General features: G+C 37.7%; 1 protein-coding gene across 1 annotated transcript in view; it reads right to left on the bottom strand.

The window, feature by feature from the left end:
- Positions 1–416: 416 nt before the first annotated feature.
- The window catches only part of PSMD1 (proteasome 26S subunit, non-ATPase 1), a 115,102-nt gene continuing 89,749 nt past the window's right edge, over positions 417–25,769 (bottom strand). The window contains exons 19-25 of the mRNA XM_004033340.5: positions 19,507–19,609; positions 11,640–11,809; positions 9,434–9,526; positions 7,893–7,979; positions 7,161–7,307; positions 2,452–2,607; positions 417–642 (exon numbers count right to left, since the gene is read on the bottom strand). Of these exons, the coding sequence (XP_004033388.1) occupies positions 2,461–2,607; positions 7,161–7,307; positions 7,893–7,979; positions 9,434–9,526; positions 11,640–11,809; positions 19,507–19,609 (747 nt within the window). The 3' untranslated portion in view covers positions 417–642; positions 2,452–2,460. The remainder of the gene's footprint in view (positions 643–2,451; positions 2,608–7,160; positions 7,308–7,892; positions 7,980–9,433; positions 9,527–11,639; positions 11,810–19,506; positions 19,610–25,769) is intronic.

Genomic DNA, 25,769 nt, shown 5'->3' with positions numbered 1-25,769 from the left:
TGCCCAGGCTGGTCTCAAACTCCTTGGCTCAAGCAATCTGCCCACCTTGGCCTTCCAAAGTGCTGGGATTATAGGCATGAGCCACCCTGCCTGGCCTACCCAGCTAATTTTTCAATTTTTTGTAGAGATGGGGGTCTCACCATGTTGCCCTGGCTGATTAGACCCCATATTAAACAACAACCCACAACCACAACAAAACTGTAGAGAATTCTTGGGGGTGATGAGCAAGGTTTGATTTTTTTCCCTTCCATTATTTTCATGGTCTATAATTTAAGAATAGTTTGACTTTTTCATCAATATGAAAGTCGTGCATACTCATCCTAGCAAATCAAGACTCTGGCTCTTGGGATTTAGGCATTTCATGGTGTGGGGAGGATTAGATACATTTATTAAAAACCCAGGCTGAAAAACAAATGTCTTGTCCATCTGGAGATCTTATATTTATTTGAAAACCAAGTTCTGTGAAAGAGCACACTCAACAGTCATATATCTTCTCTTCAACCAAAGACTTGGAGACAGGGTTCTTCAGGTCAGCGCAGAGGCAACGATACATGCATTGAATAGCAGGTCTCAGCATGAATTTCCTCATAAGCATTCCCAATATGAGCCTGGACAATCTTCTTCAGATAAGCAAGTGAGATCCTGGGAAAGGGAAGAAAGAACAGTAGTAGCTAGGGTCATTCTTAATTTCAAGACATTCTTTTTTTTCTCTTTACTATTAACTGTTGAAATCTAAAACTAGGCCCCAACCCTGCCTCTGAAGTCCTAATATACCAGTTTGTGCCACGACAGATTATAGTTTCCAAACCCTAATGGACTGAATATTTTACCCCTTTGAAAACTAACAAGATTCCAGTTTCCAGCTATAAACCTCTAAGCCATTTTGTAATTAACTGCCTCGAAAGCTGTAATCAAGGGTTTTCCATGAGGTATTGCCAAAGGCTTGATGGGAGCTAACGTGAGTCACCTCAATTCTCAGACAGACTGAGTGATCATGATAGCCTACGCTGTACTGTGCAAGTTGGGTAAAGCTTAGGAAACTATCAAGGCTGAAAGATAATTTTCAAAAGTAAGTTTAGAAAATAGGAAGGTTAGTATAAATCTGCCTTTCTCTAAGGCCCAAACTAATAGTAACAGTCTTCCTGAGGTATAAATATATTTTCCTACTAATGGCAGGTTTCTACCTTAATATTTATCTGAGATTTCTGCAAATCTTTCCTAAATTGCTAGTCAGTATCTAACACACAGCATGCTAGATTTGCAACCAGACCTTTAAATATAACAAATGATACTGTCCTTATTTTTTTTAAAGAGTAGAATGAATTGGCCGGGCGTGGTGGCTCACACCTGTAATCCCAGCACTTTGGGAGGCTGAGGTGGGCGGATCAGCTGAGGTCCAGAACTTGAGACCAGCCTGACCAACATGGAGAAACCCTGTCACTACTAAAAATACAAAATCAGCCGGGTGTGGTGGCGCATGCCTGTAATCCCAGCTACTCGAAAGGCTGAGGCAGGAGAATCGCCTGAACCCAGGAGGCGGAGGTTGCGGTGAGCCAAGTTTGCGCCATTGCACTCCTGTCAAGAGCAACAAGAGCGAAACTCCGTCTCAAAAAAAAAAAAAAATTGTCTGAAAACGTGTTTGTGCTTGGGTGGAATTAGGAAACCTCGATTATGTCTCACAATGTCTTCAAATATGTGATGAACACTCAAAAGAAAATGGGGAAATGAAGAACGACAATTTCATGAAATTAGATTACTCCAAACTTTCCCATCTAAAGACCTCTTTCAACACTGTTAAGACACTGATATAGTAAATGATCTTTGTCAATGGACACAGCCTTGTGGTTAGTCTAACTGACCTCAAAGTCCCTATAAGCACTATGTCTTATACACAGTAGATGTTCAATAGCACCACCATAGAATAAATGAATGTTAAGGCTTCTATGCCAAAAATACTGTCGAAGGAGATGGGGAGAGAGAAAAATCAGTGAGAAGCCTATATTTGTGCTACTCAAAAGTGTCACCTATGGGCCAATGCCAGTCCACAACTATAACTGATCCACAACAAGGAGCTTACATCAGAATGTAAATCAACTCTATCACTAAGCAAACTGCAGTTCAGCTGACGTTTTGGGGAAGACTTTCTTGATGAAAGAAGCGTTGAGCAGACAGATTCTGGAGTAAGCTTCCTATCTCCTTATGGACCTATAAAAATAGTTTGCAGACCAGCCACTTTGAATAACATTAGTAGAGTACGAGTCAAAGAGGAAAGAAAAAGAAATTTGTGGTTATATATGCAGAAAAAGGTTGAAACGGGGAAGTTTTAATACTGTTTAGGTAAATAAGGATTAAACACAAAAGGAAGGAAAAAAGTGAGATGATGTCCTTGCAAAAAACACTTGTGAAGTATTGACAAAGAAGTTTCCCTTCATAATTTTGTTGCACACGCACCTCTGGTCCTTAATCATCAATATACTCAAATGGTTCTGGGGGTTCTGGCTCTTGTTCCTCCTCCTCGATTTTTGGGCCATGTGCTGCCACAGGTTCCACCAGCTCCTCAATGTCTTCACTGGTATCCTTCAGAATGATGATGCCTCCAATAGAGAGCTGAAAACACAGGGGCGTGCAGAAGCATACACTCATATTTCAAGCGTGCTCCACAATCTAGAGTAAATACTTGTTAAATGGTACTTTAAAACTACTTAAATGATTTGGAAGTGAAAAACTGGAGTAGAACTTTACTGGGATAAAGATAACTGTGATCTATATGAAGTATTTGCAAACTTAACCCAGTAGCTCTAGATGGTATAACATGTGATGCTGTTCTACTTGGATGATGCATCCCAATTTAAGAATAGTTATTTCCCAGCCATGGCCTTGACTACCAGCCTCAGTCTCACTGCAGGAAGAATGTTTACTGTCCAAATATAGTATCCTAATTCCTTCCTACTCAAGATATGGTCCTGGGCCAGAAGCATCATTATCATCTGGAGCTTGTTAAAAATGCAGAAAAGCTGGCCCCACCCTAGATCTGCAGAATCTGCATTCTAACAAGATCCCAGTCAATCTGATGCACACTGAAGTTTGAGAAGCAGTCTAATGCATACTGTATGATTTGTGAGATGATAATCATTTTGAACACGAGAGTGTAAAAATTAAAAGACAGTTTTTTCTCCAGCAATTTCGGAATGATGGAGAGAATAACACAGATAGCCCAGATACCTGGGGGTTTTTCACTTTAATCTATAAATCCACGTGATGCAAGCCGATGAAAAAATACATGGGAAACAAAAGGGAAGTAGACTGTAGCAGCAATTCTATTAAGCCCTCTCCCAAACATATTACAGAAGGTAAATTCAAACACTAAACTATTCACCCCTCTCTGGTGTGCTAATCTTATTCTATTTGCTTGCCTGTGTCAAAGGAAATGGAAAGCTGCTCTATGTAATTAAATCAGTCAACAGTGGCAGGGCACATCTGGAAAAAGCATATTTCTACCAAAGCACATTACTGGGAAGGAAAAGAAGCACAAGTACATTAGTTAAATGATTCACATATGTATAAGCATCTCTGCAGTTCAACCTAATCCAATTTTTACTCATCAGAACTCTGCCCTGCCGTGCTATAAAACTGGTGTGCTTCGTGAACTCCAAACTATTTCCCTTCTCCCGACACACACATAGCTATACGTTTTTCTACAACCCCTTCCCTTAAAAAGTTTGCTTTCCTTGAAGAGGATCCATTTTATGAATGGACCCTGCCCTTACTGCCAATACTCCCAGAATGGAGCATAGGGCCACTGTCCTAATCCTCCATAGCCTAAAAGTTTACTTGAACCTAATGGACCAAATGGAGATGAATCTCCTACCAAACAGAAGAAAATATCCACGTTCACATGAGGACTTTCTATTTTTTGGAAAATGTGGATCCAGGTTATGCTATTTCATGCTTAACTGGAATGAAATAATCCAACTTAATCAAAGGAAGGCCTCATCATACAAAAACAACAGTAACACACACACACAAAAATTCCCAAAACTAATAATCCAAATCAACACATGGAAAGGGCTGTTTATAGCTATACATGGTCTAGGTTTGTTAATGCTTTATACGTTGGTGGGAAAGTTCACACCCTCTATGCAGAAGATACATGATTTTCTGTTCTCTGGGGAGGCTGATTACAACTGTAGATACAGGCAATGAAACACTTCCTCTTGCCTCATGGCGGACAGGAAGCAGGGTAGGAATGTTACTTGTTTCCAAAACTACAGCTGCCTCTTTCAAATGCAGTGTCTGAGGAAGGGTCCCATGACCTTGCCACCGAGGGTAGGGGAGTGAGTCACTGCACATACACAGAGGCAGTGTTTTCTTTTTTAAAATGAGATATAGTAACATAAAATTCATTCTCTCAAAGCGTACAATTTAGTACATTCACAAACTTGTGCAGCTATTAATACTTCTGCTATCTAATTCAAAAATATCTGCATCAACCTAAAGAAACTGTGGGCCCATTAGCAGCCACTCTCCATTCTCCCCTTCCCCTGTCCTTGGTAACCAGCAATCTAACTCGTCTCCATAGATTTGCCTTTTCTGAACGTTTCACATAAAGGGAACCATACCATATGCAGTCTTTTACGTCTGGCTTCTTTTACTTAAGATAATGTTTTCAAGGTTCACACACACTGTAGCATATATCAGTAAGTCTTTCCTTTTTATGGTCAAATAATATTCCATTATTATCTCACATTATTCATTCATCAGTTGATAAGACATTTAAGTTGTTTCCGTGTTATGGCTATTATGAATCATGCTGATATGAGCATTAGTGTGTAAGCTTTTGTGTGGGCACAGCTTTCTCTTCTCTTAGGTATGGAATGGAATTGCCGGGTCATATGATAAGACTACATTTAACTTTTTGAGGAACTGCCAAACTCTTTTTTTCCACTGTGGCTGTAACTTTACTTTCCCACTATTACTCTATGAGGGTTCCAATTTCTGCATATTCTTGTCTGTGCGGTCTTTTTGATTACAGCCATCCTGGTGGGTAGAATGTGGTATCTTCTTATGGTTTTGTGTTTCTTTTTAAATTAAGAGATGGGGTCTTGCTATGTTGCCTAAGCTGGTGTCCAGTGGCTGTTCATAGGCACAATCATATTGCACTACAGCCTCGAGCTACTGGGCTCAAGCAATCCTCCTGCCTTGGCCTCCCATGCAGCTGGGACTGTAAGTGGGAACCACTGCACCTGTTATGGTTTTGATTTGCATTTCCTAATGAGTAATGATGTTGAGCATCTTTTCATGTGCTTATTTGCCCATCTGTACATCTTCTTTGGAGAAATGTCTATTCAAATCATTTGCCTGTTTTAAAATTAGGTTGTCTTCTTATTGTTGAGTTGGAGGAGCTCTTCGTATGTTCTATATGTAACTGTCTTATCAGATAAATGATTTGAAAATATTTTCTCCTATAAAGTTTGTATTCCCTGATTTGTGTGTCCACTAAAGTCAATGCTCATTTAACTTAGTAGTCAGCTAACAACTGGACAGGAATTTCCTTAAACACTTTGGAACACAAAGTCTCCCACTCTTTGAAGGAGTGTGTGTGTGTGTGTAGGGCTATACCTTCAACAGGATTCCTCATTTCTTCCTTGCACAGACATAGGCAGTCTTTTAATTCATAGGTGGACCAACTGTTATAGCTATCTCTGACTTAATTTGAGCAAAGGCTTAGCAATCATCTAGTTTTCTACTGTGGTGTACAGTGTGCTCATATGGCCTCATGGCATTGAGCACGTGCCTCACTGTCTTAGTTCATAATTATCAAAAACACTAGTTATTTCACATGCTTAGAGTATGCTCTAGTTGTGTCCTAATACATCCATTCTGGATTCCCATGCTACTGGCAAGATAAGTTTACAGACACAGTTAGAATACGTTCTCTGTAAAACCGCCACCAAGATGAACCAGGTTGCAGATCAGACAGTGACTGCATTAAAGGTATCCATTGATGATTCTGTCCATTCATTTAACACTACACAGCAACTACTACAGATCAGGCAGTGCTACAGATTAGCATTTACCATTGTTTTAGGTGCTTTACATGTAACAACCTATTTAATCTCCACAACATCAACAGGAGGTAGGTAGCATTACCGTATCAGTTTTACAGATGAGGAAACTGAAATACAAAGATTAAATGACTTGTCTTAGTCACACAGCTAACAGTAAAAATAAAAACCCAGTTATGCCAAATTCCAGCTCTAAACCACTACATACACTATCTTGCATCCCTTGGCTTTATCTCTTCTAGCTGATAAATTAGTCAGGTAAGACCCCGACTCACAGTTATAGGTAGGAGTTGCCTTTGACCCACCATCAGGTTGATAAGAATAAGTTTACTCTTGTATAAGGATAAGGATCTAGAAATCGAATCTCTGACATTTTAGACAGATCTAGCATCTGGATGTCTTGGATGGGTCTACTGATGGCGCTCTAGTTATCTACAAGAACCTGGAAGATAAAGGCAGTATCACACTCATATTTCTGATAAGCATTTGTTTTTAACATGAAGCATTCTGTCTTGGAATAAATTAAATTCCATGAAGATCCTTTTCTAACTAAAATGCAATGCATTTATGACAATGGTGTAATGAAATAGAAAAAAAAAAAAAAGACAATGGTGTAATTACCATAGTAATCAATACTTATTGAGCAGTCCCAAGTCTTGTTCTCAGTGCTTGTTCAATCTGTGCCTCATTTCTGAGTCAGGGATGGTAATCTCTGTTTTATAATAAAGAAAACTGAGGCAGAGAGAGATTTAGTACCTGGCCTAAGGTCACTTAGCCTGAGCAGTATACTCAAGATTCAAATCCTGTATGCTTGGCTGTAGAGCCTATATTCCTAATCAAATTGCTGTATTAGGAACTCCTACGTCGTATGTCTGTGGTAGAAGACGGGAGTTTGTAGGGTTACACAGGGAAAAGAAAAATTCTCCCAAATCTATATGAAATGGAAAAGAACATTCTCTCTTTTGTTAAATAATTTCTTAGAACTAGTGAGCTTGCTCCAATGCTTTGGAGATTTACCATTCTCTATCAATATTCTATTGTCCTGTGGATTAATATCCCACTGGTATATACAGCTAAGAGTCACTGGTAACTTACTGGTTTGAAAGGCTGGTATCTACAGGTCTCCGGCATGGTTAGGACCTTAAGCTGGGCAGGCATAACTCGGGCTGGGTTATCCAATAACTGGAAGTTTGGCTCAGGTTCTTTTTTCTTCTCTTTTTCTTCCTTTTTCTCTGCCTCATCCTATAAAATAAAATTTAAAAAAAGTTCAATAGAAGTTCATTTCTGTTCCACAGAACTGATTAACATCTGAAGTTTACTGAGCAGCTATAAGGTACAAGAGGTAGTGGTCGATAGTAATGGAAGTACAACTAAAGTGCTATCAGACTCAGAGGAGGGAAAAGTAACTCTGCTTAGGAATGAGAATGGTATTTGACTTGGTTTCAAAGGATAAAAAGCTTTTTCTACCAGCAGAGATCAGAAAAAGGTCTACCTAAACAAGTGATAATCCCTTTGCTTGAAAGGGTTTTTCTTTCTCCTACCTCATCATCTTGTCTGTGAAAAACCTACTTTGCCCTTCAAAACCTATTTTAGTTGTCATTTGCTCCAGGAACTTTTTACTGATTTGTACCCTTCTATTCTTCCCACAAATGGATATATTTTCTAGAGTCTCTTTCAAGTACAGTCTGATGATTCTACATGCTGGGAACAGGATAATTACTTGAAGGAAGCCAAGAGCAAGGTAGAATAATATTCAACTAAGGAAGAATCTCGACCATGACAGAGACAGAGATACTTCAATCCATATGACCACCAAGTTATACCTACCACTTCCATTTTCTCCTCCTCCTTTTTTTCCTTTTCTTTTTCCTTCTTTTTAGCCTTGGCAGTTATAGATAATACAGCAGTAGAAACCTGGGGAAATGAGCAGGGTAAATTGTTGTAATCCCTTACTGACATACAAACATGCAAGCCCTAGAGAACTCAGTCCTACAACACTATTCTATTTCCTAGCTGTATTACATATATATATATATATATATATATATATATATATATATATATATATATAAATCAAAGAATAAATGGGAAAACTAAGCAGGACATTTACTGAAATAATTTACTACTCTTGTCATCAAGTGAATCTTTAGTTCTTGGAGGCTTGTGTCCAATATAACTCTTCCCTTTTTTTGATCTGTAGCCTACCTTGGATATGAATTTGCTCTCATGTACTTCCAAGATTGAGATTTGGGTGCTATAGCCTTTTTGCTTTACGGGAAAGCAATGGAAAGTAGAACAATTTCCTTCAGCACTGGTTGTAGATATCCTCTCTGGACTACATGTCTTACAATGCTAACACACAGTGGGTGAGTGGTTAGCCTATATTATTCTCCTTCATGGGTCTTGCTGAAAACAAAGGTGAAAAGCTGGGCAATACTGGTGTAAAAGCTGACTTTGTTTCAGACCCAAAGGAGGGTCTGAAACATAGCTGATGAAACAAGATGCTGTCAAGGCTATTCCTTAACTGCTACCCTCAAATTTGGTTAATTATCCTTACTTATACACAAAATTTACAGCAAATAATCAACAACTGGCCAATATGAAAATTATCATGAGAGAAAGAGCCATTTTCCTATATATAAGGTATCAAAAAAAGTATAATTTTACTGAGTAAAACTTTATGGGCAAGTACAACTCTTTAATGTATTATTCTTTAATACAGGAGTGTCCTCATACACAGTTGGTAGGAGTATAAAGTGATTATGTCCATTTTGAAAGGCAAATTAGTTAATAACTATGAACATAATGTGCATTACTTTTGATCAAGTAACCTGACATCCAGGATTCTAACCTACAGATATACTCACACAGTGCACAAATACATGTGTATAAAGACTTTCAATTCCAGGCTCACTTGTGTAGGGCTAACAAATGAGAAATAACCTTAAATGAATATCAAAGAAAAAACTGGTAAAACAAACAGTACTACACATAGTAAAGGCATTGGTTTGCAGCTCTGGGAAAAAATGAGATCTGTATACATTGAAAGTTTTAAAAATAAAAAAAATATAGTTAATGTGAAAACAAGATGCAGAAAGTATGTAGAGAATAATTTTATTCGTGGTATAAAAAGTACTGACATGTGCAGAGAAAACCTTCAGAGGGATTCAGAAGTTGTGACTCCTGTGACATGAGACTTGGACGACCAAGAGACAAAAAGGACTTTCACTTCATATTCTTGTGTAATGTCAAATGTTAGCATAAGAAGTGTTACTTTTAAAACATAAAACATAGTTAAAGAAAAAGTAAAATACTCAGTGGCTCCTATATTTAAGTACAAGTGCTGCTAAAAGGAACAAAGAACCTACCTTTTCCTTTTCTTTTTCTTTTGGTACTTCCAGAGGGGCAGGATATGCAAATGTGGATGGTTTACAGTTCGATTTATACTGAACTTTCGGCATCTGAAGAAATTCCATTAAAATAACATTGGCTTTAAGTACTCTGTGCTCTCCACAGGCATACGGATACAAAAGGAGACCAAAGTTTTAATGCTATATGTTCAACTATGTTATGACTCCTCTCTGAAAGCCATGTCTACTTTTACTGATTTAGTTTTTAGGTTCTTTACAGAATTACCTGCAGTTCTCTATACTTTTCTTAATCTCTGTGCCTTTGAATGGGCATCCCTTTATCTTTATGAACAAACCAACCTGCTTCAATGGGTAAGTCCTATTCATGGTGTGAGCATCAGATCAACTGTTCTCTCCTTTGTAAAGCATTTGATGGTCTATCCTGCAAACAAACTGCCATTTCCCTTCTTTGTACCAGACAAGTAACTTACACTAGCCTGAATACAATTTCCACACCATATATAATCATGCCTTGTAAGAGTGTAACATGAGCCTAATAGAAAGTCAGCTTCACATTACCTAGTGACCAGTTTTAAAGTTCTTTGGTCTGAATTTTTCCTTTCTTTCTTTTTTTTTTTGAGACGGAGTTTCGCTCTGTCGCCCAGGCTCTGGAGTGCAGTGGCGCAAACTCAGCTCACTGCAAGCTCCGCCTCCCGGGTTCACGCCATTCTCCTGCCTCAGCCTCCCGAGTAGCTGGGACTACAGGTGCCCGCCACCATGCCCGGCTAATTTTTTTTGTATTTTTAGTAGAGACGGGGTTTCACTGTGTTAGCCAGGATGGTCTCAATCTCCTGACCTCGTGATCCACCCGCCTCGGCCTCCTTTCTTTCTTTCTTTCTTTTTTTTTGAGACAGAGTTTCACTCTGTTGCTCAGACTGGAGTGCAGTGGTGCAATCTCAGGTCACTGCAACCTCTGACTCCTGGGTTCAAGCGATTCTCCTGCCTCAGCCTCCCAAGTAGCTGGGACTACAGATGTGCACAACCACACCCAGCCTGAATTTTTCTCTATTTACCCAAACTGCATTGATGGAGGATGATAATAAATACCACCATAAGGACAAAGAACCTTATCTCCTCCATCCCATTTTCATTACAAAGAGTAAAAACAGCAGTCATAAAATTGTTTGGCAGAGAATAAAATAGGTTATACAGGATGTTTAATTACAATGTTAAAAGTTGGGGATTGGGAAACCAGGGGATTCTTGTTCTGACAATAAAGCTGCTCAATATTTACAAATGTGAGCAGTTTTAATACCGAAACATTTAACGAAGGATAACTGGCTGTACAGCTATACTGAAAAATCAATACAAAGAAATATTCTATTTTTACCAGTCAGTTTTAAGCCTAAAACTTTTCCACTCTGAAAATTGAGTAGAACATTTCAACAGTGATGACCAGATGTAAGAGTTATTTAAGGGTCAAAAAGCCTTTTGACTTTTAAAGAACAAGAAGATGAATCATCAAGTCACAGGACTAAGAAAGACCTAAACACAAACTCCATTAAAAAAATATGACCACAAATGTGATGACAGGGCATGCAGTGCCTTAAATTTCTGACTTAAGTCAGCAGTTACATTCCATCAGATTCCCTAGCTCCTCACAGTTGGTCTTGTTTCCTGCTTCTACCAAAGGGTCATCCTCCTATTTTGCTTTTTCCCTTTAGTAATAATTCTTTCTTCCATCAACCACTCGAGTATCAGATAACTCTGGAAGATTTAGTTTAGGTTTGCATTCTTCCTTGCCCAGATTACTGCAATAGCATTGTAATGAGTTTCCACTGATACCAGAAAGATCTTTCTAAATGGAAATCTCATGTTCATTTATCATTTGAAATCCTTCGACAGTTCCCAGGCTTTAGTATTAAATAAAATTCATCAGAGTGGTATATAAAGCCTCTTCATATGTTTATATTTAGCCCCCTCTCTCACCATTCTTTCTCAACTAATTACTTGAAGTTACACAGCTAGTAAGGAGATATGATTTTCAAAACTTTCAATGACACACTCCATTCAAAAAGGTGACGATTCAACTTGAAGGGAAAATGTTATTATAAGATGTTAACTCATCTTTAAAATTTAATGGAAATCCTTGCAAGTGGGCGGTAAATATGAATAAGATATGGTGAACAGGAAATACTACAAAGCTGAGGTCTCACAGACATACCTTTAAGTCCTTGTTAAGGCCAATGACACAGGTAGGGGTATAAGCCAATGACAGGAAGTGTGAAAGAGGAAACCAGAACCAAAACTGGGTAAATACAAGGACGCCAACCACAGAAGGCATATGAGTATGCCCAGTCCTGGACTGCAAGGAGATTGTGACATTATGACCACCTGTAGAAAAAGACAGAAACCATGAACAATAATAGTATTGTCCTATTATTATAGTAGGACAATAATAACGATATCTTTCTTTCTTTCTTTCTTTTTTTTTTTTTTAAAGAGATAGGGTCTCACTGTTACCCAAGCTCGGGTGACAGAGTGAAACACTGCACCCAAGTGCAGCGGCACGATCATGGCTCACTGCAGCCTCGACCTCCTGGCCTTAGGGGATCCTCCTCTTTTAGCCTCCCGAGTAGCTAGGACTACATGTGCGCGCCGCCACACCTGGCTGATTTTTAAATTTTTTGTAGAGACGAGGGTCTCACTATGTTGCCCAGGCTAGTCTCAAACTCCTAGCCTCATATGATCCTCCCGACTCAGCCTCCCAAAGTCTTGGGATTATAAGCATGTGAGGCACTACACCCAGGCAATAATAAAGATTTCTAAGTGCTGCAGTAGGGAAACATCTGGTGATGATTTTAAAAGCACAATTCATATGTGCAGTCTAATATGCAGTCCTTGGAATTAGTGAGTTATCCAGGCTCTCCAAAATTGGAAGTGTACTTTTAACTGGATTTAGCACACATCTAGACTTACTTTCTCTATAGGCAGGCGTTTTTCAAAAACTAGGCCTGAAGGGTATCAAAACTGTGATGCTAAATTAAGTATTAATGTGCATTATATATTGGCTTTTCATGTGCTAATAAAAAGCAAAGTTTTAGTATATACTTTTTGCACACCATAGCAGAGGCAAGCATAGATAGTTTGCTTAGTTTTACTCTTTCTGCTTCAATCATATGCAAATACATATTTATAATATACTTACACATTTATAAAAATTTATATAAAACAGTAAAGAATATGTTCTGACTCTTGGTCTTTTAGGTGCTAAGCAGCATAAACATTATTAGAATTTTGAGAAATATCCCTTACAAATTATGAAGATTTATATGCAGCTATATAAAAATCTACGAAAGCATTGAGCATTACCCTACGAATTATTAAGCCACTTAAATTGGTGGGAGGAGCTCTGACATTAACTAGCCCTGTAACCATGGACAAAACACTTTATTTCTAATTCCTTTTCTCCCATTAGCAAAATGAGGGGTTGAATTTGAACACTTGAACGAGAGCACTACCACTTACAAAAGAAAACTTAACCTCTAACCCTTGATTCAACTGAAATTTTTCTAAGGAAACACAATATGTAAAGGAATGAATTCAGAGCTGCTTCTGTTTAATCAGAAGTTTGGACTGCTGGGAGAATATATGGCCTGGAACCAGGGGTCCCCAAATCCTGGGGCTGCAGACCTGTCCATGGCCTGTTAGGAACCAGGCTGCAGAGCAGGAGGTGAGCTGAGGGCAAGTGAGCATTACCACCTGAGCTCTGCCTCCTGTCAAATCAGCAGTGGCATTAGATTCTCATAGGAATGTGAACCTTATTGTGAACCACGCATGCGAGGGATCTAGGCTGAACGCTCCTTATGAGAATCTAATGCCTACTGAACTGAGGTGGAAAAGTTTCATCCTGAAACCATCCCACCCCCGTCGTAGAAAAAAAAATTGTCTTCCATGAAACCTGTCCCTGGTGTCAAAAAGGTTGTGGACTGCTGCCCTAGACTATTCCTCTACAGAGTGCAGATAAAGTTTGAAAGCCAGTGAACTAGAGCTAAGATCCAAGCCATCAGTTGGGGAAAGCTGGTGAGCCCTTGTAAGGCTGAGATTCTAGGAGGCTATGAGGGATTACCAACTCAAATGCCTTTAGGAACAAGTCAAGTAAACAAATAAGGAATAAGTGGGCTGGGAGCAGTGGGGACTGAAGCAAACTGTAAAGTACATGTCCTATTTAAAGGGAGCTTGTTACTGGAGGTGTAGGTCCAGGATTACTAGGTCATTTTGTTTTTAAAACTGAAGCAAACTGGAAAACACATGTTCTATTTAAAGGGAACATCTTACTACAGTGTAGGTCCAGGGTCACTAGGTCATTTTGTTTTTAAAAGTAGACTATGGATTTTGTCCAAAATCTTGCAAATTTTGTTAGGCAGGCAAAACAAAATACACCATTATCAGATTTGGCCCATGCGCTAAATGGTAACAGAGTTAGTGCTGGATCACAGAACTCTGAAATGCAAGAATCTTCATTTAAATAATATATCCTATAAAAATGGGGCTTGTCTGTGCCTAATTAGGGTCTTAATTGGAATTCCAATGCGGATTCCTGTTGCTTACATTTCTCTTCTCTTGATCTCAGTGTTTTATAGGCATCTTCACATTTTGCTTGGAGTCAAGAACCAAACACTGACTTGACTTGACTAAACCAAGCAGCATTTTAATTTTTATAAGAATCAGGGTTCTACTATTCAACCAAATAATCTAGATTTTCTCAATACTCCACTATAGGTATTTAAATTTTTCATCTGAAAAAAAGGCCAGATATACTTTAATCTTGTTTTTCCAACAGAAATGAATTATATACATTTATTGTCCACTTGTACTCTTCCCTACGCTAACCCCCATTCACTGAATGCTAACTATATGTTGAGGATTGCGAATAACATACTGGAAAAGATCCTAAGGAGACTCCAGTCTCACAAAGAAGACAGATAATTCGATAATTAAAATAAGATATGAAAGTATTATGATAGCTATAAACCTGGGTGCTAGTGGGAACATTTCACTAAGACATAGTAACTAACCTGGGATGGAGGCTGGGGAGGGCAGAAGAGAGGAAAACGATGCCTAGCTAACATGCTATTTGATCTAACTTTGAAGCTGAATTTCCTTTTAGTTCAATGAAATCTATCTTCTTCGGACTTAGAAGCTAAATTAGCCTTTTGTTCTAACATTCTGAGATTTAATAAATAAGGTAGAGTTTATCATATTGATAATTTGCAGTTTAACAAACTTCAATCAACTTCTTTATCTTCGGCTTTTCTCCCGGAAGAGACCGAATCACTGAGTGAGTTCTCATAAACTTCAACTTCATTCCTTCCCTTGAAGTTGCCCTCTCTAGATTTTTCTCTACTACCACTAATTTTCTCTTTTCTTTGTTTTGAGATGGAGTCTCATTCTGTCGTCCAGGCTGCAGTGCGGTGGCACAATCTCAGCTCACTGCAACCTTCACCTCCAGGCTCAAGCAATTCTCGTGCTTCAGCCTCCTGAATACCTGGGAATACAGGCATGCACCACCACGCCCAGCTAATGTTTGTATTTTTAGTAGAGACAGGGTCTCACCATGTTGGTCAGGCTGGTCTCAAACTCCTGACCTCAAATGATCCACCCACCTCGGCCTCCCAAAATGCTGGGATTACAGGTGTGAGCCACTAAGCCAGGCCTACTACCACTAATTTTACTGAGAGAAGATCAAGACTGCAAATTTTTCTAACACAGTTGCAGCACAGTGTTCTACGAGGATAGGATATTAAAAAGTGAAAAAGGACGTGAGATTAATTCTATGCTCATAACAGTGAACACTACAGTATAGAACTTTTATGTAGGGTCAGGTGTGGTGGCTCACACCTGTAATCCCAGCACTTTGGGAGGCTGAGGTGGGTGGATTGCCTGAGATCAGGAGTTCGCGACCAGCCTAGGCAACACGGTGAAACCCAGTCTCCACTAAAATACAAAAAATTTGCCGGGCGTGGCGGTGTGCACCTGTAGTCCCAGCTACAGGAGGGACTGAGGCAGGAGAATTGCTTGAACCTGGGAGGTGGAGGTTGCAGTGAGCCGAGATCATGCCACTGCACTCCAGGCTGGGTGACAGAGTTGGCGCCCCCCGCCAAAAAAAGAACTTTTATGTAATAAATGTCTAAAGCAAAAATTGTTATAAATAAAGAGAAACAGAAAGAAGCACCAAAACTTGATTGGTCCACAAGACAAACAGATAAAGTAAAAAAGCCCCAAACGAAAAAAGAAGATATATAAAAAAAAAAAAGAAAAGAAAAAGAAAAGAGAAACAGAGGCTGAAAGAGGAAGGAAGAGAACACAGTGAGATGACTTGTAGTAAATCTGGCAGAGAAGAGGCGAAACATAGAATTATCCTCCCCTAATTCTTTTTTCTTAATATATAATTTTATATTTTTAATTAAAAATTTATTTTTCTTTTTTTGTATTGCTCCTTGCAGAGCAGGGCTACCCTACAGGTAGTGTGCCCAGAGCAGTCTCCCCCAATTCTTAACAAGTAACCCTAATATAGTAAAAACCAGCAAAAAACTGTGGTAGTGGTGAACAAGTGAAGGGGTGTAGTCTAAAATCATACACTTTAAAAAGTGGCAGCTAAAAGAGAAAAAAAAGATTACAGAGCAGTAAAATGTTATCCCTAAATGTTGTTTTAAATACTCACCACCAAAAGAAGTAATCTGAAAAGGCTACATAATGTATTATTCAAACTATATGAAAATCTGGAAAAGGCAAAACTAAAACTGTGGGGACAGTTCAATTAGGATAAGTAGTAAGTTCAGGAGATCTATAGTACAGCATGATGACTACAGCTAATAATAATGTACTGTATATTTGAAAACTGCTTAAGGAGATCTTAAATTTTCTCATAACAAAAAATGATAAGTATGTAAGGTGACAGATATGTTAATTAGCTTGATTTAACTATTTTACTATATATATATATCTCAAAGCACCATGTACACTGTATGTACAATTTCTATTTGTCAACCATACCTTAATAAAATAAATAAAAATAAGTTTTTTAAGAAGAAAAAGAATGAAAAAGGGGATATCACTACAGATTCCACAGACATTGAAAAAGTAAGAGGATATTATAAAAAAACTTTCAATAAATTCGAAACTTTATTAAAACAAAATAAAACTATGGAGACAGTAAAAAGGTCAGGGACTTGTGGGGAGGGCAAGGAGGGATAAATAGGTTAAGCACAGGGAATTTTAGGGTAATGAAACTATTTTGTATCATACTGTTATGGTAGACACATGTCATTAAAGATCTGTCAAAACCCATAAAATGTACAACATAAAGAGTGAACTTTAATGTAAACTAGGGACTTTAGTTAATAATAATGTGTCAATATTGGCTCATTGATTGTAAGCAAATATACCACACTAACACAAGATGCCAATAACAGGGGAAATTGGAGGGGCAAAGGGGACATATGGAAACTCTGCATTTCTTCCTCAATTTTTTCTGTAAATCTAAAAAATTTTAAAAGCCCAATTAAAAAAACTTAATTACTGATAAAATCCAGCCAATTAAGTGTCTAGACTTAGTACAGATAACCTAAGAATGAAAAAGCTGCAATAAAAGAAATGGGCACTGAATCCATTTAAATATGAAACTAAGACCATACAATTGTAAGAATTATGATTTCTGAAGACAATGTAAATATCACAAACTGTTGACAACATAAACATAATATTAAAATATTGGAAGGTAGTGAAGAGTGAGAAGGGAGAAACTATGGAAACCTACATATGTAGCTTGTAAATGGGAGGGAATCAATACCATCTAGAATTGAAATGGTTTACTTTACCTAAAATATTTATAGAATTTTTTTATCTATAAACAGCTGCAAGGAAATATTTTTTAAATTAAAAAGAAAGAGAAAAGTAAACTATGCCTCAGTATTAAAATTTTAACCAGAAAACTCTCAACTTCTTGGAAAATAAAAACCAACCAAACAAAAAACTCCATTAGACAAATAGGTTAAAAGAGAGGAACATTTGCCTCAAAAATTTAGAAAAGAACACCAAAGTTATAAAACAGCAAATAATAAAGATAAGATCAAAAATAAAGAATTTACAAAAAAAGAACAAAGTACATAAATAGAGAAATTACTGGCAAACCTAATAAAGAAAAAAGGATTAATCAAATTAGAAAGGAGATATGGATTTTTTTTAAAGAAAGAGGCCATATGAGGGAGATTATCTAAAATTATAAAAGGACTCTGAAAACTGTGGTATGATTAAAACACTCTCAGCAAGTAGAAAACCCAAAAAGATTAAAAACAAAAATTTATGACAGTTATCAAATTAATAGCAGCTTATTTTCCTCATCTCCTTCACTACAAATATACACACATTCCTGGTTGACTGAGGAAACAATGACTGCAACAAATAAGGCTAACAGTGTTTTTCTTAGAATCCAATGGCTAATAAATGTGAAAAAAAAATGCTCCCTTAATACTAGAACTGCTATAAAAACCTTGAGATGTTATTCCTCACCTTTCAAATTAGCAAAAATAAAAAGGATTATATTCACATGGATAGGGTACATCAAGAAAAAGAATCACATAGTTGAACAATGAAGTATGTATCTGCTCTTCTCCTCTTATCCTATTGAGAGGTCACCAATAATAACGTTAAGGCATATGTCAAATCAACTCCAAGTCTAAGGAACTAAAGCACACCACTCTATCTTTTGAAACAGACTATGGTGTTATGGTGGATGGTGAGAATTCTGGAGCCAGATGGGCACAGTGTGCTCTGCACGCATTTATTAGGTAAATATTCAACTTACCTTATTTTATAAGTGATCTGGCTGCCAGAATTTATTTAAAATATGTTTTCCTCAAAAATGATTCAATGTCAACTTGTTTAAAATTCATATAATACTAAGAAAATTAAAGGAAAAATAAATTGGCTGGGCACAGTGGTTCACAGCTATAATCCCAGCACTTTGGAAGGTTGAGGTGGGAACACTGCTCGAGTCCAGGAGTTCAAGACAAGCCTGAGCAACATAGTGAGATCCTATCTCTACAAGAAGTTTAAACAATTAGTTGGGTGTGGTGACATATGCTTGTAGTCTCAGCTACTGGGGAGGCTGAGGCAAGAGGATTGCCTGAGCCCAGGAGGTTAAGGCTGCAGCAAGCCATGCTCGCGCCACTGCACTCCGGCCTGGGTGACAGAGTGAGACTCTGTCTTAAAAGAAAAATAACAAAAAACCAACCAACAGTCACTTTACTAAGTGACAGGCACTGTCACCACTGTCACTGTCACCCAGACTGGAGTGCAGTGGAGCAATCTCGGTTCACTGCAACCTCAGCCTCTCAGGTTCAAGTGATTCTCCTGCCTCAGCCTCCTGAGTAGCTGGGATTACAGGTGCATGCCACCACACTCCTGGCTAATTTTTTTGTATTTTTAGTAGAGACAGGGTTTCACCTTGTTGGCCAGGCTGGTCTTGAACTCCTGACCTCAGGTAATCCACCTGCCTTGGCCTCCCAAAGTGCTGGGATTACAGACGTGAGCCACCGTGCCTGGCCAACAGCCTGTACTTTTTTTTTGTTTTTTTGTTTTTGGAGACCGAGTTTTGCTCTTGTTGCCCCGGCTGGAGTGCAATGGCGCGATCTCGACTCCCTGCAACCTCCACTTCCTGGGTTCAAGTGATACTCCTGCCTCAGCCTCCCAAGTGGCTAGGATTACAGGTATGTGCCACCACGCCCAGCTAATTTTATATTTTTAGTAGAGACGGGGTTTCTCCATGTTGGTCAGGCTGGTCTCGAACTCCCAACCTCAGGTGATCCACCCACCTCGGCCTCCCAAAGTGCTGGGATTATAGGCATGAACCATCGCGCCCGGCCTGTACTCTTAAATGTACATGATCTCTATGAACTGCAGGCTCCAAATTTTCTCCAGGAATAATGTGCCTCAGACTCAATTTCCATTATGTCATATAGTTAGAGCAGATAGTTATTTTATTAGATTTAGTTTAAATAAATAAATCTTGAAGACTTAAAAACATTTACCTGCATCCAGTATGCCCTGGGCCAGAATAGCGCCAAACTTGGCCATGACATCATCATGCTTATCATTAATGACTTTGGAATACAGCTGTCTGAACTGATTCACCTGAAGGAGCAAGAGAAAGAATTATAGTCTAAGTCTACTCATTTGCGGTACCATTTTAGAACAGGGAATAATATTGCTCCAATGATAATGAGTTAGTTCTGAGTTTCATAATGCTCAAGAGAGGGATATGGACCAGACTTGAAGGCAGAGCAGTTCCGTGGTTGCAATCACGGGTGTTATGACTTTTTAGTGTGGGAGCACCAGCTCTGTCTTGAATCCTCATTCCACAGTGGATGTTTCAAGGTCAAAGGAATGTTGAATGTGATTTCATACATTACCACTGTTAGTCAGCAGGCCTAAAAAGTCCAAGCAAACACTAAGGCTTTCATTGCATTTTGAATTATAGCTATTCTGTTTACCACCAACCTTGAGGGTTTCCTAAAAAGCATAGTCCTTCAGTTCCACCTTAAAGTAAATTACCCTTCACCAAAGCTGTGTGAGGTATCTTTTGCATTAAGTATATTCACATAAAGTAAAGATTTCCATTATCTACTCACATTAATTTTCTGAGGACTTGTCAGAATGTGTACTCGTACCAAAAGGAGCGTATCGGAATGGAAAATGTGCTGACTCACTTAAGGTGGGATTACTGGTAATTCTTTATCCTTTCTGCATTTTCTAAAATTAATATGTATTATTTTTATGATTAGAACATATATTTATAAAATATATTCTGTATGAATAATTAATATTCCTTAAATCTGTTTGGGTGACAATAAGTAAACTATTTTATGCTTCTTCTATGTCTTACACTTCTCTGTTTTCCCAACAGTGCTTTTCAAATGGTAGGCACCCAGGAAGAAGTCGGCTTGTTCAAGAAGCACATAATCATGGAGCTCCCCAAATCTGCCAAAAGCAGAAAATATCAAATTTGAGTTTCCTAATATAATGACTTTATCTGCATTACATATTCTTTCAGAATCTTTTCCCCCTTTTCATTTGTCTTGGTCTGGGAGGCCACAATGTGATACAGTGGCAGAATAATAGAATCACACAACCCTGGCTTATAAGCTGTTCTTATAAGCTGTTTGGGTAAGTTACTACCTTTTATGAACCTCAGTATCTTCATCTCTACAGGGATGTTAGCACCTACCTTACATGGCTATTATAGGATTATATGAGGTAACATATACATCGTGTAATGTATAAAGGGCATTTCATAGTTCAATAAGCATGACTGTTTTACCATATGGGGGAAGAATCCTACCAATCCCTCCTATTATCTCTGCAATCTAAATGCTACTAACAAAATAATATTCCTTGAACATGGTTCTCATTTTTTATTCACAGGCAGCAACAGAATATAGTGGGGAAACAATGAACTAACTCTGCCACTACCCAGCACACAACCACTTAAGTCACTTACTTCTCAGGATTTCTTTAACTATAAAACCTAGCATGATTAAATCATCACTAAATTTCCCCTCTACTTAAAAAAATCCTCATCTGGCCGGGTGAGGTGGGTCATGACTGTAATCCCAGCACTTTGGGGGAGGCCGAGGCAGGTGAATCACCTGAGGTCAGGAGTTTGAGACCAGCCTGCCCAATATGGCGAAGCCCCATCTCTACTAAAAATACAAAAAATGAGCTGGGCATGGTGGCAGGCGCCTATAATCCCAGCTACTCAGGAGGCTGAGGCAGGAGAATCGCTTGAACCCGGGAGGCAAAGGTTGCAGTGAACCGAGATCGTGCCACTGCACTCCAGCCTGGGCGAAAAGAGCAAAACTCCATCTCAAAAAAAAAAAAAAAAATTCTCATGTTTGACGCTTTTATTCTGGTTCGACAAGTCAAGTTCCTTTGATTCCGAACTTATTTTAGATGAACATTTACATTACCTTATACAGTATGGAAATTTTATGTGCTAAAGGCTTAAGAAATATTTCACAAAATTATAAAAAGAAACACAGAACAAAGCACTGAATGTACATTATAGGGAAAATTTAAATTTAAAATTGTACCCAAAACAATAGAAAAGCATTCAGTAAAACTGACAAAGGGATAAAAAAATCAGTCCAACTATACAATAGGCTTATCTAACTAATATTAAATAGAATGCTTTAAAAAGCTAGTTTTAAAATTTTTTTCTCACATTTTATTTCTTATGTATCAGTAACTTAATTTTCATTATTGTAATTCTTGGTAAAGAATTATTTTAGTAGATTAGGACATACATTAAATTTCGAAGTCAGCTTTGAGACCATCTGGTCTACTCCCTCTATTCACATCTAGTTACAGATATGAAGACTAAAAAGACAAGCAAAACAATTGGTTTGCTTGCTATCACAAGCAATTAATGGTAATCAGGGTGAGGATTAAGATTTTCTAACTCAATTTCATTGTTATGAATAGTATGGTCTCCCCCCACCAAAAAAAAAAACAAAAAGTAGAATTTCCAGGAGAAAAATCATATTAGCTTTCCATTTTATATCACAACAATCTCACAAAAAAAAACAATTAAAATTTTATGCAACGCTGTGATCCATGCATTGTACTATGTAGGAGTATTTAAAATCTACCTTCTCAAAAAGCTGCATTTTTAACATTCATCATGTTTTTACTTGTATACCCTATACTGCTGGAAAAAAGCCCACTCTTAGATATCAGGGAGAAAGCAATAAAGTTCCTTAGAGTTGTTTCTGTTGGTACTTATCATCTGAGTGTGACTCCTCCTTTCTATTTTTCTATCTTCCTGGTTATGGAAATGTAGCTGTACATCAAGGATCAGTTTTGGAGGTGTTTTCTGTCTGTGAAATTATATTTGTGCTTATGACTTCAAATATATGTCTGTAATTCCTTCCATGAAATCCTTGAGGTGAGATGTATTTTGGAATTCAGAATTTAGAAGGCTAACATGATACATATCCATATATTACAATACTCCCAATGTAGTACTGCTCAATATATTATGATATCCCATAATCAAATAAATTATTTCTGAAGTAGCACAATATATGAATATTTATACTAAGTAGGATAAATGATAATGAATTAATAATTGCATCCAAATGAGTCTTTAAAAACAAACCTCTGAGTTTTCAGAGCTTTCTGGATTCTGTAATGGTAGATAAAGGGCTATAAACACACACACACATATATATATGTCTATATATGTCTATATATATGTCTCTCTCTCTATATGTCTATATATGTGTATATATATCTGTATATATCTATATAGATATATATACTTTTTTTTTTTCCCTCCTTGAGACAGCCTCACTGTGTCGCCCAAGCTGGAGTGCAGTGGTGTGATATCGGCTCACTGCAACCTCCGCCTCCCAGGTTCAAGTGATTCTCCTGCCTCAGCCTCCCAAGTAGCTGGAACTACAGGCATCCGCCACCACACTCAGCTAATTTTTTTTGTATTTTTAGTAGAGACGGGGTTTCACTATGTTGTCCATGCTGGTCTTGAACTCCTGACTGCGTGATCCACCCACCTTGGCCTCCCAAAGTGCTGTGATTATAGGCGTGAGCCACTGCACCTGGCCTATATAATTTTTTTTATGGCTAGTTCCCAAATCTCTGTATTTAGCGTCTAATTTTTTTCCTATGCTCCCATGTTGTTTCCAATGACATGCTGTCATGTCAAACTCAATATGCCTGAAATGAATATTATCTGTATTCTTCCTTCAAAATATTCTTGTTGATGCTATCATGACTTCCCCATTATCAGGATCCCAAATGAGTTTTCAGCTCCCTCCTCAATTTTATCAGCATTAATTTGCTTATAGTAGTTTCTGTAGCCTTTTTCTTTTTTATTACCACTAACACTGTAAGAGTCCAAGTCCCTATCTTAAAATGACAGTGTGGTAATAGACTACTGCTTACAAATGTGTTATGCTATAAAATCATATATACAGTGATTTATTTTAGAACTGCAGGAGCTTAATTCTACTTCCAAAGAGGGTACTTGTCAATGATAGGAGAAGCTTTCCTGTACCAGGCCTTAGGCCAAGTAATATTGGTAATAGGAACACCAGATTCTATATTTACAGTGTAATATTTTGATGTGAGTTTATACATGATACTTAATATGTACATGTTCAAGTAACTGTTAATGGTGATTTTTCTGTTTGTTTTTTAGAGATAGGGTCTTGGGATGTTGTTCAGGCTGGCCTTGAACTCCCAGGCTCAAGCGAGTCTCCTGCCTCAGCCACTGTGCCCATCTTAATGGTGGATTTCATTTAACAAGAAAAACAAAAGATAGATAATTTAATAAAGAGGAGAGTTGGGTTTTTAGAGCAAAATAGCTCCAAGGACCTAAAAAAGAACATTACCCTTGTTAAATGTGAACCTTTGATCCAGGGATGTGTGCATGTTCCTGGGTTTATGTTTGTGAGCATGAGCTAGCGAGAAACTGAGAGAAGCAAAGCAAAGATGTACTGGAGATAGTTCAACTAAGAGGGCAACGTGTGGAGCTAAGTGTTAGGGATGTGACATATATTAATGGTTACATAAGACACTTCCCTAGGAAATTTCCATTGTGAATTTCACAAAATATCTGAGAAATTTCTCTTTTGAATTCCTTTGAGAGGGGTTTATAACTCTTGATGAAATTCACATTTGATCTTTATTTTTGAGCCATTTCCACTTTATTTCATGGACTGGTTTTGCAATCTTGCAATTAAGATTCTGTAGCCTTGAGAATCTACTCCTCTTCAGAGTTTCTCAACAGATTTTTCTTTTTGGCAACATGCTGTATACCATCCCCAAAATATCAATTTTGTCTTGTTGGCAATTATCAGATAAAGGAAAGATGATATAAACTGTAGTCTATGAAATTCTTTATCACTTGCTTATTAACAGAAAACAACGAAATTAACTTTAAGAATTCTTAAGCTGAGTAACAACTTCGCTCTAAAGAGTAGTGTTTCCTGAAAGAATTTTTGAGTTTCACATGTCAATTTTGCTTTTTTAGTCAGTGGTATATACACTTACATTTATCTACCCAGTTTATATTAATGGCAAAGGCTACTAGCTGTGACTTCACTTTGACATTTTAATCAGTGTCTAAGATTCCGATACAACCTGAAGATGGGAGTGTGCCCCATGTATCTGCACCAGGTAAGACTTGGTTCAACAACAGTTCCTGGAATGATTATCCAGCTCCTAAAGGACTCTGCCATTTTTGGAACAGAGATTATAATTGTAAAATCAATGAAATCCTACAGCAGAGGATGGGAAGACAGAACATTTGTCTTGCTGACAATACAAGTAACATGAAAGCAACATGTGGGGTCAAAGTGAATGTCTATGTATTACTGTTAGAGGAGGTGCATTCCATGACCAAAATTTGTTTCTTTAATGACACTACTCAGTTGGATAACCTCCAAAAGCTCAGTTGAAGATCAAAAGCAGAAATAAAATATGTAAAAGCTACTCATATGATAGCTGCTATATTTAAAAACAAAAAGAAATGTGGTGTTTGGAAAGATGTTTATGTTCTAGAAGGTGTAGTATATTAAGTAATACGTTGTAAAAACAGGATGAGAAGTCAGATTCTATCTTTGTAATAATACAATTTTTGAAAGTCCTGAAAATGATTTTGAGACAGAAATAGAAGCACTAAATAAATGAAGCAAAGATGACAGCAACTGTTTAGAACTTGAAATTTTTTAAATAAAGCTCCATAAAATTAGAATAATCAATGAGTTCTGGAAATTTTTCTTTTCTCTACCTCCTCAAATCTACTTTGCTGAAAATGAGGGTGGTGTGCTATTATTTGCTCGATGAGGCATAAGACACAATGCCAACAGTTTTTTCTGTTGTCAATTTTTTGACTACTTCCCATTATATGAGCAGGATTAATTAATACATGGATACTAAAGTCCCTAGCTTTAAGAATTAGAAGATCTGAAATTGTTGTGTAAGCTACACATGTCTATTTAGTATATCAAGCATGCTAATTTTAGTACATGTATTAAAAATAAGATACATGCATTTTCTGTTTCTTAGTAGAATGAGAAGTTTTGGCTGAAATGACAAGATACATTAGATATCAAACACTAACAACCTGAGGACTGAGAGATTATCATGAGATAATTTTATTTTATTTTTTGAGACAGGGTCTTGCTCTGTCACCCAGGCTGGAGTGCAGTGGCACAACCACAGCTCACTGCAGCCTTGGCCTCCTGGGCTTAAGTGATTCTCCCACCTCAGC

Source organism: Gorilla gorilla, chromosome 11, assembly GCF_029281585.2.
Source record: "Gorilla gorilla gorilla isolate KB3781 chromosome 11, NHGRI_mGorGor1-v2.1_pri, whole genome shotgun sequence".
NCBI classification, from domain to species: domain Eukaryota; kingdom Metazoa; phylum Chordata; class Mammalia; order Primates; family Hominidae; genus Gorilla; species Gorilla gorilla.
Note: the sequence above shows the minus strand (reverse complement) of the source record. Positions and strands in the feature narration are given on the sequence as shown.